This window comes from Crocuta crocuta, unplaced genomic scaffold (assembly GCF_008692635.1).
Source record: "Crocuta crocuta isolate KB4526 unplaced genomic scaffold, BGI_CrCroc_1.0 scaffold466, whole genome shotgun sequence".
Taxonomy (NCBI): domain Eukaryota; kingdom Metazoa; phylum Chordata; class Mammalia; order Carnivora; family Hyaenidae; genus Crocuta; species Crocuta crocuta.
In genome coordinates this window covers 8,210,003-8,225,302 of record NW_027529672.1, presented here as the reverse complement: position 1 = coordinate 8,225,302, position 15,300 = coordinate 8,210,003, and the positions used below count along the sequence as shown (strand labels likewise).

Genomic DNA, 15,300 nt, shown 5'->3' with positions numbered 1-15,300 from the left:
GACGTGGCCAGCACGCTGACCGCGGGTCTCTGGCACGCCCAGGTCCAGAACGCCAACACGCCCCTGATGAGGAGGCTGGCGCAGCTGCGGCTCCACCTGGTGCAGGTGTCTCTGGACCTGCAGCAGCTCGTCTGGGAGGAGGCCCTGGCCCGCGAGCTTGAGCAGAGCTCCATGGAGAAGCTGCTGGCCGACTACCTGCAGAGCGCCAGTGACTACACCTCCGTCGGCTTGGTAACCGTCCCCGAGGCCAGGGGGGCCCGGTGCTCACCGTGGGGCCGGGGCCTCCCCCGTCTGCGGGTGCCGCGCAGGACGGCGGGGCNTGGTGGGGGGGGCTCCTGCTGGGGAGGCTGTGCACCAGGCACTCTCCTCCCCTGGGCGTGCGTTTGCTCTGACTAATGACGTCAGCAGACTAACGTGCTCCTCAAAGGTGAATTCATGTGGTTAAAAAAAAAAGACTTGACTTTACAAAATATCTGAAGGAAACCTACTCTGCTGTTTTTAGACATTTTCCTAAATTTCATGTAGTATGAATCAAATTAATTTGACATACCTATGAAGACATTAAAGAGAGCCCTAAAACTGAACTCCAGTACAGACTTAGGCTATTTGTCGGCTAGCCCCAAATCCAGGCTCCACCAGCAGGCTGCAGTGCCCTCCGTCAGCCAGGCCCGGGATGGAGCCCCCTCCCCCCCCTCTCCGGTGCAAATGGGGGCGTTTCTCAGAGTGCTTGGATGGCAGCCCTCCCAGACGCATCGGGCCAGGACCCCAGGGACACGACCCAGGACCCGGGGCTGAGATGGGGGGGTCTTAGCATTTCCCAGGCCCGGCCGAAAGTAACCACAGGCGGTTTGTGCTCCCGAAGAAATGGTTCACGCTGAAGCGGACTCTGGCCCACGGGGCGCTGGCGCAGCTGGGCGGCCTGCACTCGCTGTGCGCAGGCTGCGCGGAGACCCGCGCTCGGCAGCTGGGCCTGGCCGGGAGGGCCCTGCGCCTGCTGGCCATGCAGGCGGCCCCCGTGCGCCCCACCTTCTACTGGGAGGAGGGCCTCTCGGTACGTATTCCTGCCTCCTGCTGCCCGCAAACCCCTCACTCCTGCCTGAGAACAAGCCCAGGTATTTAAAACTCACCTAATCTCAGTAAGAACTGGGATGTGAAATGGGAATTGTCCCTGATTAAGAAGGTGGTGTGGCCTGGGGGCGCCTGGGCGGCTCAGTCAGTTAAGCTTCTGACTCTTGATTTCGGCTCAGGTCTTGATCTTAGAGTTTGTGAGTTCGAGCCCCATGTCAGGCTCCTCGCTGACAGTGTGGAGCCTGCTTAGAATCCTCTGTCCCCTCTCTCTGCCCTTCCCCCCCAGTAAATAAACAAACATTAAAAAGAAGAAGGTGGCGTGGACTGAGCAAGGGAGAAAAAGGGAAGAAGTAGTCTGTCCGGTGTGATGCATGGGTGGGAGAGAAGCCCGGGGGGGGCCGTGGCTCCTGGTGTCCCCGCACCCCAGCAACTCCCCAGGGAGTCCGGGATGTGCCTGAGAGCCGCGTGCAAACCCCCCGCTCACCGCAGCTGGGGACCCAAGCCCCTTTCTCCCTTCCACCCCACACGCTGTCAGGGGAAGCTGATGCGAGGGCTTCAGCGCCCCCCACTGGCCGTGTCGCACACCCAGGCCCACACCCTTCCCTAGGCCCCCCGCAAGGCTGCCCCCCGAAGGAGCCCGCTGAAGCCCGGGGCCGCGTCCTCAGTGCCTCGTAGATAAGCCTCCTCCCGTCTGGAAGCCAGCTGCCGAAAGGCGAAGTCAGGCTCTTCCCCATGGACCCTGCTCTTCTAGGAAGACCCCCAGCCCCAAGCGGCTGAGCTGGCTGACGGGCACCCTCTCCGCAGGCAGGTGCTGAGCTGAGAGGCCATAAGCGTCTGAACGTCACCGGCGAGGCTGAGGCCCAGGAGGATCAATATAGAGACCTGAGACCCTCCAGGGCCGCCTCGGAGNCGCTGGGAGACAGTGGTGCGGGGCCGGGAGACGCACGGTGGCCCACGAATCGGGCACCAGAAGAGGCGCGCAGGCCCCGCCCACCCTCCCGCGGGGGCACCCCCGGCCCAGGGCAGGGCTCAGGCCCCTGGGCCCCGCTGTCTGATTCAGAGCTGCTCGGCCTCGGAGATGATGCGGGATGTCCTGTTCACGGCCACGGACGACACCGGCAGCTCGCAGCTGGCGGCCCTGCTGCAGCTGGAGCACAAGCTGACGCAGCAGGGGAGGACGTCCACCAGCTTGTTTGCGGGCGTGAGGCAGAGGCTGGCGGCCATTTCCAGGGTGAGCAAGCCCTCTGAGCCCAGCGGGCCCACAGCTGTGCCACGTCGCTCCGCCGTCGCCGGCCCGACTCGGGGGGATTTAGAAGCAGGGCATTTAAAGAAACGGAACTTGATGAAAACATAGCAAGTCGGGGAAGCAGCCTGGAGCCCTCTCACGGGTCCCACCCCTCCGCCCTCCTGTGCCCACCTGGGCGGGTCTGAGCCCGTCCCCTTCCTCCGCCTTCCTGTCTCCCTCTGGTGCTGGCTTGTGGTGCGGCGGCCCGTGCGCCGTGGGAAGTCGAGCGCCGTCCCTGGTCTCTTCCCACCAGACGCTAGTAGCTCTGCCTCCAGTCGAGGTGACCAGAAATGTCCCCAGAGCCGCCCCGCGCGGAGAGCCGGGGCCTGAGCCCCTGTGCGGAAGGCCTCCCTCCTGAGGAGCATCGCGGGCGCGGGAGGTGCGGGGCTTGCAGGCCCGTCTGCACAGCCCACTAGCCCGCCCTCAGGGACACGTCCACATGTGTCCCTGTGGCTGGGGTGAGGGTGACCCAGCGCTAACCTCAGAGGAAACCCGAGGGACCATGTACATCAGTGCACGTGATGTGCTGAGGACCGGGCCAGACTCGGGACGCAGGGGCTCCGTCCAAGGTGGGATGGAGTCCGAGGCGGGACGGGGTCGAGGCGCCATCTCCATCACGGGCGTTGTGTCGGCTCCTCCTCCTCCCGTTGCAAGGATCCTGGTGGGAGACCCATGTTGACTCTGGCCGCAGACTCGGGGGTCAGCTGCACCTGGGGGTGGGGTGCGGACCACAGCCAGGCCGCCACAGCAGCCACAGCAGGCACCAGGCCAGGGGCACCGAGTGCTGTCCCTGAAGCCCCGGCTGTGGACGCACTGAGAGCAGGCTGAGCTGCACTCCCAGGGGGCCGCGGCCGGCATGAACGCGCCACGGAGCGAAACCTGTCCGTTTCTTTTCCAACTGCAGCGAGACTAAGAAATCAGTACAGCTGAAGGATAGCACTGCTTTGAGAGTATCGTCATCGGTCAGTCAAAGAAGAAACCACGATGAAATTTAGAAAATGTTTTAAACTGACTTAGAGAATAAAAATGCTGTATGTCAGAACCTATGGGACTTGTCTAAAGCAGAGCTTAGAGGAAAAATACAGCCTTGAATAGAAGGAGGAAATCTTAAAAACGGTAATTTAGGTTTTGATCTCTAGAAGCTGGAACAAAAACACCTAAGAAAAATAGAAAGTAACGAATAGGAAATACGGCAACAGAAACATCGAAATTACAACAAAAATACGATAGAGGAAAGCAACGCTGGTAAGAGGGTTCCAAAGAGAAGACTAATAAAGCTAATGAACATTTAGGAAGACTCGATAAAGAAAAAGAAAAAAAAGAAAGGAAAAAACCCACCGAAATTCTAGTATCAGTACCGGAAAGACATCATGAGACCCTTCGGATGTCACAAAGCTCGTCAGGGAATATGGGATGGAATAGACAAATTTCTTAAAAAAATACAACATACAAGTTGACAGAATAGAAAACCTGAATAACTTATTATCTCTTAAAGAAACTGAATCTTTTATTAAAAACATCCACACAGAGAAAATCCCAGACCCAGTTGCTTTACCAGCAAATTCTTCCAGACAGTGAAGGAAGACAAAACCTTCTACAGAACAGGAATAAGAGGAATACTCTTTCTTCCAAGGCCAGGTTTCTTCTAAATCTGGATACTAGAACCCGGTGGTGGCGTTACGAGGAAGGAACATCTCTCATGGGCAGAGACGAGAGACATTAGCCAGCCGAATCCTGATCGTGAATCAGGATCAAACGGCCGTGTTCCCTGTAACTTCATATTAAAAAAAATTTTTTAATGTTTTATTTATTTCTGAGAGAGAGACAGACAGCATGAGCAGGGGAGGGTGAGAGAGAGGGAGACACAGAATCCGAAACAGACTCCAGGCTCTGAGCTGTCAGCACAGAGCCTGATGCAGGGCTTGAACCCGTGAACCATGAGATCATGACCTGAGCCGAAGTTGGACGCTTAACCGACTGAGCCACCCAGGCGCCCCTCCTGTGGCTTCATATTAAAAACATCAACGTAATTTACCATATTGGCGGGAGACAGTCATTAACATCATCTTGACAAATGCGGAGAAGCAGTTGTCAAAATTCAGAACCAATGTGTGATTTTACAAAGTTAGGATGGAAGATAACTTCCTGAATTTGATAAAAGAATGTGTTTTAAGCCCCCGGGCAAACGTCATCCTATCTGGTGAAGGACTGAAAGATCTTTCTCCAGGAGTCGCGGCGCCCGGAAGGCTCCCATCAGCACTTCTGTTCCGCATCGTCCGGTGAGGCCAGAGGTGAAAGAAGGAAGTGAAGGAAGAACAGCCAACACCGAGGTCAGGAGCCCAGCCCGATGTGCCCATTTCACAGGTCATTAGAGAAACGTCAGCTGCACTCCACATGCCAGGTGCAAACAAGCAGAAAAGGAAAGTGTCCAAGTGACAGTTTTCGGTAGCATGAAAACAATCAGCACCTGGGGAGGGTGTGACATAAGCTACTCCTGACCACCCCCCCCCGGAAAGTACAAACCTTCTAAGAAAGAGCCGAGAAGACGTGCGCGGAGGCGGTGGCCTGCGTGTGGGTGGAAGGCTCTGTGCTGTTCCCACCACCGCTGTCTGTGGACAAAGGGAAGGGCATGTGCCTGCTTTCTAACAAAGTGGCCCATGGTTGACGATGAGCCAGAACCCCCTGACAGGTGATCCCGCACCTGCCCGCTACGGAGCTCGTCCCCGCGTTCCTGACCTGTCACCGGGTGGACAGGAGTGTCCGGGAGTGGCTCCCAGGGAGGGGGGTGCCCAGCACTGACCTGTCCTGACCCTCCTGGGCGGCCTCGTGAGCCTAAACCCCAAGTCACACCAGGAAGATGTCCTATGGGTCGTCTAATCAGACCCCAGCAGGCTCTTGCTTTTCCAAGAACTGACAACCTGGTTCTAAACCCTGTGCAGAGGCGCTAACTTGCCACACAAGATGCCGGGACCTTAATTTAAAGCATTAGAAGCTAAGACGGCGTATTGTTGAGGCACAGAGAACACGCACAGGTGCAGAGACAATGACCAGCGGCCCAGAAGACAAGTCCACGTAGTACCCAGTGTACGTCAGGGGTGACACCGAGGGCCGTGGGCACCACGGCGCAGGGCCAGCTGGACCCTCTGGCACGGCAAACACAGAACTCACTTCCGGCAGCGCAGACCTTATGCGAGAAAGGTGAATAAAGCAGTGAACAGTCTTTAGAGGAAAACTCAAGACAACATTTTCATAACTTAGGAGTAGGTAGAAATGAAACAGGCCACCAGAAGTGCTTGTCACAAAAGGGACGGATGGTAAATTGGTCTGCGTGGAAACGAAGGACGTGGACTCATTGAAAAGATGGTGCCTGCTGGGAGTCAGAAAGCAAGCGTGTCCCCTCACACCGTCAGAGTGGCTGAAGTCAGTGACCCGGGAAACGGCAGGTGTGGGCGGGGACGCGAGGAACGGGCCCTCCTGCACTGGCAGCGGGAATGCAAACTGGCGCAGCCGCTGTGGAACAGGGTGGCGGCTCCTCAGAGAGGTTAAGGCAAGTACTGTGATCCAGTAATTGCACCGCTGGGTATTTATCCAAGAAATACAAAACACTGATGAAAAGGGGCACATGACCCCTCTGTTTATAGCTGCGTTCTCTCCAGTAGCTGAGATCTGGAAGCAGCCCAGGTGTCCACCGACTGATGGACGGATACGGAAGAGGCGGTCCGCATGCACGGGGATATGACTCAGACACAGAAGGAATGAAATCCTGCCATTTGCGATGATGTGGATGGAGCTGGAGAGGAGTGTGCTGAGCAAAGCAAGTCCGTCACAGACAAATACCCTATGACCTCACTCACAGGTGGGATTTAAGAAACAAACCAAACGGCAAAGGGAAAAAGAGACAGAGAACAAACCAAGAAACAGAGTCTCGACTACAGNGAATAAAAATGTCAACAACCAGCCGGAGGAGAGGCCAGGCATGTGCTCCCTTTGGGAAGAAAAAGACACTCCTCACAGAAAAAAGTTACAAGAGTGGAATTTCATAGAAAACGGTCAATAAACATTTTTAATGGCACCAACTTCATTGGTTATTAGAGAAACGCAAAACTAAAACTGCGCTCAGATGCTACCAGGCCCGCGGGGGGCCCCGAAGCGGAGCGGGCGCCGCAGGAGCCGTGCACCCTGAGGCGGGCTGTGTGGAGGCAGCGGCCCCCTGGCTNAATAAACATTTTTAATGGCACCAACTTCATTGGTTATTAGAGAAACGCAAAACTAAAACTGCGCTCAGATGCTACCAGGCCCGCGGGGGGCCCCGAAGCGGAGCGGGCGCCGCAGGAGCCGTGCACCCTGAGGCGGGCTGTGTGGAGGCAGCGGCCCCCTGGCGTGGCGTCCGTGTCGCTGGCCTGGGGCTCCGGGCCGGGGGCGCCGCTGGGCCTTGCCCGGCCTGCACACCCGGACGTGAGTGAGGGGCCGCAGGCGCTGGCAGACACGCAGCTGGTTTCCGTAGCAAGTGTGGACACAGCGTGTGGGCCGCTTGGCTGCAGAGGGTGTGGGGGGGCCGGTGTGCCCGGGAGCCAGAAGTGGGGGCCACAGAGCCCGAGGGGGGGCCTCGGAGTTGAGGGTGGTCCTTGGAGTGGGGGTCACCTCAGAGCCGGAATGGGGAGCTCGGAGCCGGTGCCCCTCGGAGCCGGTGCGCCCAGCGACAGGGACACGCGTGTGTCCACACCCGTGGCATTCAGCGGACCCGGCAGAGGAACAGAGGGGAGACACTGAGTGGCTGGAGGCCTCGCATCCGTTACCTGTCTGGGCTCTCAGGCCTGCTTGTGTCGGACAGGGCGGCTCGGGTCAAGTTGGCCACAGAAGAGGCTGGAAGGTGGGTGGACCCTAGCGGAGGCCGCGTGCGCACTCTGCCCCCAGGCCGGCTGCGCAGACCCCAGCGGGAGGCCCCGCACAAGGCGTCTGTGAGCACAGCTCAGGGACTGCCGGCGTCCGGCACGGCCCCTTGATGCCCGTCCGTCACACACAGGCTTGGCAAAATCTCTGGGTCACTGAGCAGCATTTCAACATCCTGAATGAAATCCCGCCTACTTTTCGGATCATCTTCCTGCACCACAGCCCAGACAGGTAAGGCCTCCCTGTTCCTGCTCCGGGGACATCGGCCACCCTGTTAAGAAGCCTAGCAGGCAGCGCGGACACAGCACTGCCACGGGGGGCGGGCGGGCGCCGTCACGATGGAGGGCGCGTCAGCCGGCGGGCGCTCCAGGCTGAGACGGGGCGGGTGCGGCAGCCGCCAGGCTGGCGTGACAGGGGGACGCGCCGCCACCCTCCTCCCCACCTGTGTGCCTCCCGAGCAGACAGAAGGCAGGCAGCTCTCGGCGGATGTCTGTGCCCAGATGGGTCTGTTTCCATTCTGTGCCTTGACTTGGCCAAGGCACCGGTGGGGAGGGGGCTCTGCCCGGGTGTGTGTGGCCTGCAGAACGGGCTCCTGAGGCCCCACGAGCTGGGCTCTGACCCTGCCCGGCACCCTGGCAACAGGACCCATCTGTACGGCGCCGTCTACGAGAGACCCAGGTCCGCGCCTGCGGCCAAAGGGAAGGTGCTCCAAGTGGGCGGTGAGTCCGNCCCCGCAGGGGCAGGCAGGGCCCACACCACAGACTTGGACCTGCCTTTCTCCACGGGGGGAGGAGGCTTGCTGGGTGGGGGTCGTTGAGCCTGTGAGAGACGGGCACGTGGGCAGAGACCTGTGTTTCCGGGGCCGGGCCCTCCCTGGGTCGCCCTCACGCCACCGTTTCTTCTCCCAGGAAACACCGCAGCCCCACACTCTTCCTCACTCCTCAGGCACATAATTCCACCTCCCATTTCACTGAAACTAAGGAAGGCCGTAGGCCGGGGGACACCCATCTGAGTCCCCACTCTGACGGCCGCCACGAGTGCCCGTGTGTGTGGACTCGCAGTGTTCACCACAGCCCCCGCTCCGTCTGTCCTCGGCCCTCAGGCTGTGGGGTGGGGACAGCGGCTGTGTCCATCCCCACAGGCTTCTGCAAGGTGGCACGGGTGGCTGTGAGCCCCGCCACCTTCTCCTGCCTACTGGCCAGCGCCCAGCAGTTCCGGGAGCTGGCCCAGGTGGAGGAGAGCAGTGAGGACGTGGCCGTGAACTCCAGCACGGTGAGGCCCCTGGGTCCAGCTGCGCGGGCTGCTCCCGCCGTGCGGGGAGACCGGGACCCGGCCCGGCTGCAGTGCGGGGTGGGGGTGGGGTGGGGGAGAGAGGGCTAGGTGAGCGGCACCAGCCACCCAGACCCCGGGCTCTGCTGGACACCCAGGTCGGGGTCCCCACAGGACGGCGGATTCCTCTCTGACCCCTTGAGTGAGTCTGGTGCGGGTGCCTCCGTGCTGTGAGCGGAGGAGCCGGTGGCGCTGGGGTGCCGGGCAGGGCCCGAGGGGCGTCTGCCGGCCCGGCGGCTGAGGCAGGCCGGGGGGCGCAAGGGGCCTGATGCGCAGCTGAGCTGGGCCCCTCCCGGAGGGTCCTGCGGGGCTTCGCTCACTCTGTGCGCTGACTGGGCTGGGATTTTATGGGGCCCTGAGACGCTTGTGGTCACGGCCTGGTGTCTGGGCTGAGGCAGGGATTGGAAAACGCGCACCAGCGCCACGAGAGGGAAGAACAGTCTCTGCAGAAGTTGCGGGAAGTTCTGACGTCCATGGAGGAGTACCTGAGGCCGCTGCTCCCCATGCTCAGCAGCCCTGAGGCCAGGTACCTGCCGTGGGCTGACTGCGGATCCCGGGAGGCCAGAGTGGGGGCGGGCGCGGGGAGGCGACAGGGCGGTGCTAGCTAGAGGTGCTGGTCCGGGCGGGGGCGGGTTTCGGGCACAAAGTCCAGCACTCTCTTTGGGACAGGGAAGAGGGTCACCCTCTCTTCCACTCTCAGGAGTGGTTCTGGGGACAGTCAGGAATACGACGCCTAGGGGCCAGGGTGGCCAGGGCGGGGGGCTCAGCCTGCAGGCCGGTTCTCACCCCAGCCTCCCCGAATCCCAGCACGAGCTGAGTGGCTGGCCGTGGGGTGGCTGGGCATCATTCCCGCCCAGAGGTTCGAGTCTCTGCTATGAAGTCGATGAGCTTTGCGCTGCTCTAAATCCGACTGTGCTAAATTCAAATGGAAAATGCACAAAGGGGCCCTCAAATCCAGACTGCCCGACTCAGGGCCTCTGCCACAGGGAGAAGGCCGGACTCTGCGGAGAATCTTTTCTGGGGGAGCGTCCTCAGCACTCAGGTCCCCTCTGCCCCCTGCCCTTGCGGTGCCTGGTGCTCGTGCAGGGTGGGAGTGGGGTGCCTGGCCCGGGGTCCTGAGACCCTTTGAGTTATTGCTGGTAGAGAAGAAGGCAGAGGCCTTGGGCACATGGTTCTTTTTAGATTTGCCAGCCGGTGAGAGAAAACTCGGAGTTCTGTTTGCTTCTATCTGTGCCCAGGTGCCCTGGCCCCCATCTCAGTGAGACGGCCCCCAGAAGTGACACTCACTGCCCTGATGTGAGACTGTCCAGAGAGATGTTCTTTATGTTCTTACGTAGTACATGTGGTTTTCATGTATTTTTAAAAACCTGAGGATGTGCCTTTGACCTCCAGAACACAGACGCCCACAGTTGCTGCGGATTCGGGGAGACCGAAGGGCAAAGACAAGGAGAGGAAAGGGTCCCTGCCCCAGGGTGAGTGGGAGCGCGGAGGGGAAGCTGGGTTGGGAGGCCCCCGGTGGGTCAGAAGCAGGCCTCCCCTGAGGGTCTCCCAGGGCGCTGAGCACCCCCAGGGCGTGAGAAGGTCCCCGCTAGGGCCCGTGTGCCCCAAGCCCCAGCGCCCCCAGGGACCACATCACTGGACCCACAGACCCGCGCCTCCTGGGAGGGCCGGCGGTGCGTGGCGGCACGTGCCCTGCCCCCTCGGGAGCCCGCGCCCCGATGACACGAGCTTCTGCACGGGACCTGCTGGTTCCTGAGTGAAGGAAGACGCGCACTGGTCTGGGCGCCCCAGCTTCGGAGGCTTCCTGGTCACCTCCACGCGGTCAGGACAGCCCCTCTGGTTTCCCACTCGATGTGCTTGAAAATGTGGGAAACGAGCTGGCCCCGTCTTCCAGCCCCGCGGCCAGAGCGGGGTGTGGCGTGCGGCTCCGTCTCCCAGCGCGACTGCGATTGTGTACATCGCTGTTTTCAGAGGCATTTTCATTTGTCTCCTTTTCTGATGCCCACATGGGGTCACTGAGTGGGAAGGAAAGGAGCTTCGATCCAGAAGCCCCGCCGGGGCCCCCTCCCCGCGCGGCGCTGCCCACACTCGGGGCTCGCGGGTCGCAGCGCCTGCGGCTGCGCAGTCAGACTGCAGCTCAGGGCGGGGGGTGCGCGCGGCTGCGGGGGCAGCACTGATGCTCTCACTCCAGGTGAGAGGCCAGAGTCAGGCCACCGCGGTCACCTCTGTCCACCGAGACTCTGCCGTAAAACTTCCCCTTGGCGCACTTAACTAATTTGTTTTACGTTGTACATGCAGTCAATTCAACTCAAGTGTCTAGTGGCCTCGCCCTGGTACCGCTTACCCCCGTCAGAAAGAGCAGGTTTGGTCTAACAGGCCAAGCAGGTCCCACCGCTCTCCAAGGGCTCCGTGGCCACCTGGAGAAGCTGCCACGTCTCAGGTGCAAGCCTTCATCCTTTGAAAGGTGGCTCCCTGGTTAGGGGTCACGGGTTCCAGCACCTGCCCCGGGAGGCAGGTCCCAGAACTACAGACGAGCCCACGACCCTGTGACCTCGGCTGTGCCGTCAAAAGCAGCGTCCTGCCCCGGACACAGCCCCGTGTGCCCCTCCCCGTCTCCCACCGTCACAAGCTGAGCCAAGCTCAGACGCCTTCCTGTGTCTCCAGTGGATGGGCAGGCCCGCCCGGGGGCGACAGGCAGGCCGGCCCGGGGGTTGGCGCATCCTTGGGAGCCCGGCTCCTGTGTCCTTTGTAGCTGGCGCTGCCACAGTTCAGCCCGAGGCTGCGGACAACATCATCCTCATTGCGGACCGGCATCTTCTGGAGCTGCCACTGGAAGGCCTCTCTGTGTTTGAGGAAGGGGTGGTCTCCGTGTCGCGGGAGTTTTCCCTGCAGATGCTGTGGAATCGGCTCCGTAAAGACGAGACAGGTAAGAGGGACCCTTGGCCACACTGATATTTAATTTCAAAATGGACTAAGCTTCCTTTACGTGGACTCCTGCCAAACAGTTGTCATCGAACGTGGCAGATTGTGTCTAGGTGGTGGGCGTTCGAGGTATTACACCTACTATGTGCCAGGTGCCAGTGAGGCTCACTGCGCATCGGTCATGGCCTCGCACACTCGTGTTTGAAGTGGGGGGCACTCAGGCCTGGGGGCAGCCGCAGACTTGGGCTGACCGTGGCCTGTCCGTGGGCGCCTGTCACGCAGATGTGCCGGGTCTGGGAAGACCCTCCCGGCTGTGGGCCGCGCTCCCTGCTGTCCTGGGCGGGCACGCCGCGCTTCAGTGAGTGTGAAGGGAAACTGAAAACAAATAGTTTGGACTTTCACTGGCATCATGGATAAAGTAACAAGGGCCACATCTGTCCTTCAGACTGAAAGCAGGGAAACAGCAATGTAGAGAGATCAGTGGCTTTCCGATGCCCGATAGCAGGCATGGAGCCTGGGCCCCGAGAGGGGGCCACGGGGGATGCGGAGCCCGATGCGCCACGGCCCGAGCCCTGGGAGGGGAGTCCTGGAATTAATTTCCCTCCCCCTGAATTGAAAAAAGATGGTAATCCCATGTGTCCAGAAGTTTCCAGAAGCCCCCACTACAAGAAGTAGAGCAGAGACTCCAGGGAAGGCGGTCAGAGCAACGAAAACTTCTGGTGGCATTTTAATAGCGGCCAGGACCCAAAACGTCCTTCTAAGATCGGGGCAGCGGGTCACGGAGAGACGGGCAGAGGTGGAGGCTGCCTCTAACGACGTGGAGGCGCCCCGCGTCAGAAAGAGATGGTCACAGTGACCGGAAGGGACAGCTGCCCACCGCCATGTGCCACGGACTCCACAGCCACAAGCAGTATGGGGCGGGGTCGTTATGCAGCGATAACAGTTGATGGCCTCAGAACATGTGGCGCTACTTCCGGGGCCGTCATAGCTGCCGGCCGACACCAGCGTGGTCGGCGTGGACACCGCGACCAGAAGGCGGCTTTCTTGAATCCCCGTTTGGAAATTTAAAAACACACTCCTGCATATCTCATGGGACTCAGGAGAAGCGATCGCAGAAGGTGCGAGCCTCCTGGAGTCTCTGGAAGTGCAGAAGGTAAGCGTGGACTTTACGGGGTTGGAGCAAGAACAGCACAAGAATCTAAAGCAGAGGAGAGGGAGCAGGAAGCACCTGAGCAAACGCCGGCAAAATAGAAGGCGGAGGGAAGTTTTTACAAACTCATAAAATAGGCACATTCTGGTGAGAACGATCAAGAAGAACGTGGGTGGGGCACAAATATACAATGTGGGAAGTAAAAAGAGACTCTGACTGTAAAGGTGCTTCCGAGATTTGAAAGATGGTGAGAGAGCACTGTAAGCAACTTCCGGAATATGCTCGGGCACTCAGGCAAAGCGGACAGGACGGGTCCTGGGAAAAAACAGCTCGGGGACTCGAGGAGGAAAACCACTCGGCCTCCTCACAACGAAGAGAAGGGACAGTGGATTTACGTCCCCTGTTGAAATCTATCAGACTTTCCAGACACAGCTGATGTCAGTCCTAACAAATCTCCCTGAGAACAGGGGAAAGGGCCGCCCCTCGGGCCTCCGTGGCCCCTCACACCCAAACTGCTAAGAACAGCACAAGGAAGAAAATGTAACTTTCATCACCCAGTCTGACCTTGAAAGTGTACAAGTGTCATTAAATTAGACCACGGGAACACAAACTTAATAAGCATCTTAGTCACTGCAGAAAAACATCGTTTGTTGAAATGAATGCATTTGTAATAGTAATTCTTAGCACACTGGGGTGGAGTGAACACCGCTCACCCGGATGGAAGGGCCCGTCCAGGTCCCGAGTGAGCCGCCTTCTTGACAGCGTGGCACACAGGGCACAGCCAGAGCCTCGCTCTTCCCTCCTGGAATGTGGGTGCACGCGCAGGAATGAGAGGCCGAAAGAGAGGAAGTAAACTGCCGTCATTTCTGGAACCTCCGAAGGAACGTGCAAGCCAGCAGAGCAGTGCCGTGGGAGTCCTCGCGCAGGAGCTGGGGGAGCCGGCGGGGCCCGGCCCTGTGACGGGGGCCCCACGGCAGCACCTGGCGGGTGCCCCGCACGCTGTGTGACTGCTCAGCCCGGTGGGCCCGGGGGGGCCTCTGGTGAGGTCTCCCGGCTCGGCCTTTCCCGCCCTGCAAGCCTTTACATTTGAGAAATGGCCGCTCTCGCAACTTTACAAAAATTACAATCAGTTGTTCTCACTACTTTTGGGGCTTTTTTATTGAGATGAAATTTACAGGATATAAAGTTAATGATTTTAAAGTGAACGGTTCGGGGACACGTAGTGCGTCCCTACCGCCGCGCGCCTCCGCCTCGACTGGCTTCAAACACCACCTTCTTTTCTTGTCCGCAGCCGACGGGGCCGTGAAGAAGGAGAGCAGAGGCAAGGAGTCCAGGAAGAGAAACCCAGCCAGGAAGGGGCACAAGGTGGGCGGAGGAGGCCCCGCTGGCCACAGGCAGAGGCCCCGGGGGTCTGGGGTCCCGCCTGCGGGCCACAGGGCCCCTAAAGACCCCTGTCTGTGGAGCAGAGCGCCGCGCCCCGGCTCGTCCCCCCGGACTGCATCCTGGTGGACCCCGACAACTTCAAGTGTATCCTTTATCGGCCCCGCCGCCAGAGACACCCGAGCGTGTGGGCTGTTTCTCCTTAACCCAGACCCAGTCATCGTGGACCCCTACGGGGAGGCCCAGGTCACAGGCAAGTGCCTCTCACGGGCCCCTCCGCACGCACACACGCAACACACCCCGCCCTGGGGGCTCCGGCGCGGAGAAGCGGGGCTCAGAGCTCGGCCTCTGCTCTCGGCTGCCTCCCTTTACACTGACCACGCAGGGGAGGCGGGTCCCCTGGCCCGACGTGCACCCTGTGCCACCACGCCCTCCCTTGCCGTCACACCCCAGTCGGGACGTCAGCTGTATGACAAATGAGCCCTGAAGGAGGCCGGGGCCCCTTGATGCTGTCCCCTGTAGCTCTAGAAGCTCCCTGAGTTTTCTTTGCTGAGTTGGTTCTTAGGGAAGGGAAGGAGCACTGACGTTTCCACAAGCACTGACTCCACCACGCCCCTGTCCCTGCGCACCAGGTCACACCACAGCCACCCCAGGGCCACCCCAGGGCCACACCCACACCACTCAGGGCCCGCGGCTCCTGTGGCCCCTCAGTGTCCCACGGGGGAGGCAGAGCGCCTACGTCTTATCACCCTTCGACCTGTGTTGCAGACGCGCTGACGCCTGTTGCCGTAACCCAGGAAATTCTGGAAAGATTCCGAGACACCTTCACTGCCCTGTGGGTGGGACATCTGGGAAACAAGCACTTCCCCAGGTTGGAGTCTGGTGTCTGGGACACTGTCCCTGTCCCCCATCAAGCTGGTTCACACGGCCCACCAGAGGGCTGCTCCCCGCACTCGGGGCGGAGGGGGGGGGCGCTGGCTCCCATCTCCCCCTGGACCCTCGTCCCAGCCCTGACCCCCCAATTGATCCCGTGAACCACCCCCTCCCCACCCCCAGAGGCCGCCGCGGTCCAGCCTTTCCGCATTGGCACCCGGGGCCCCTGGTCCTCACAGCGCCTGCGTGCATGGGCGGCTCAGTGTCCTGGTCTCCCCTCACAGACGAGGACCTGGTGCCCGGGACTGTGCTGCTGCCCAGGCCCCCCAGCCAGCCTCGTGCAGGGTGTGCCCCTGGCTCTGGCACTTGGTGGGGGAGGGGAGGGGAGAAGTGCAGGGTGGGG

The 15,300-nt window shown here is 60.4% G+C and overlaps 1 protein-coding gene across 1 annotated transcript in view; it reads left to right on the top strand.

Annotated features, from left to right (window-relative positions):
• Nucleotides 1-15,300, top strand: part of CFAP46 (cilia and flagella associated protein 46) — a 111,596-nt gene that overhangs the window by 91,997 nt on the left and 4,299 nt on the right. The window contains exons 51-64 of the mRNA XM_077762922.1: nucleotides 43-231; nucleotides 863-1,051; nucleotides 1,873-2,010; nucleotides 2,129-2,299; nucleotides 7,377-7,474; nucleotides 7,886-7,962; nucleotides 8,385-8,515; nucleotides 8,971-9,098; nucleotides 9,965-10,044; nucleotides 11,325-11,498; nucleotides 13,936-14,009; nucleotides 14,111-14,171; nucleotides 14,242-14,277; nucleotides 14,793-14,895. Of these exons, the coding sequence (XP_077619048.1) occupies nucleotides 43-231; nucleotides 863-1,051; nucleotides 1,873-2,010; nucleotides 2,129-2,299; nucleotides 7,377-7,474; nucleotides 7,886-7,962; nucleotides 8,385-8,515; nucleotides 8,971-9,098; nucleotides 9,965-10,044; nucleotides 11,325-11,498; nucleotides 13,936-14,009; nucleotides 14,111-14,171; nucleotides 14,242-14,277; nucleotides 14,793-14,895 (1,649 nt within the window). The remainder of the gene's footprint in view (nucleotides 1-42; nucleotides 232-862; nucleotides 1,052-1,872; nucleotides 2,011-2,128; nucleotides 2,300-7,376; nucleotides 7,475-7,885; nucleotides 7,963-8,384; nucleotides 8,516-8,970; nucleotides 9,099-9,964; nucleotides 10,045-11,324; nucleotides 11,499-13,935; nucleotides 14,010-14,110; nucleotides 14,172-14,241; nucleotides 14,278-14,792; nucleotides 14,896-15,300) is intronic.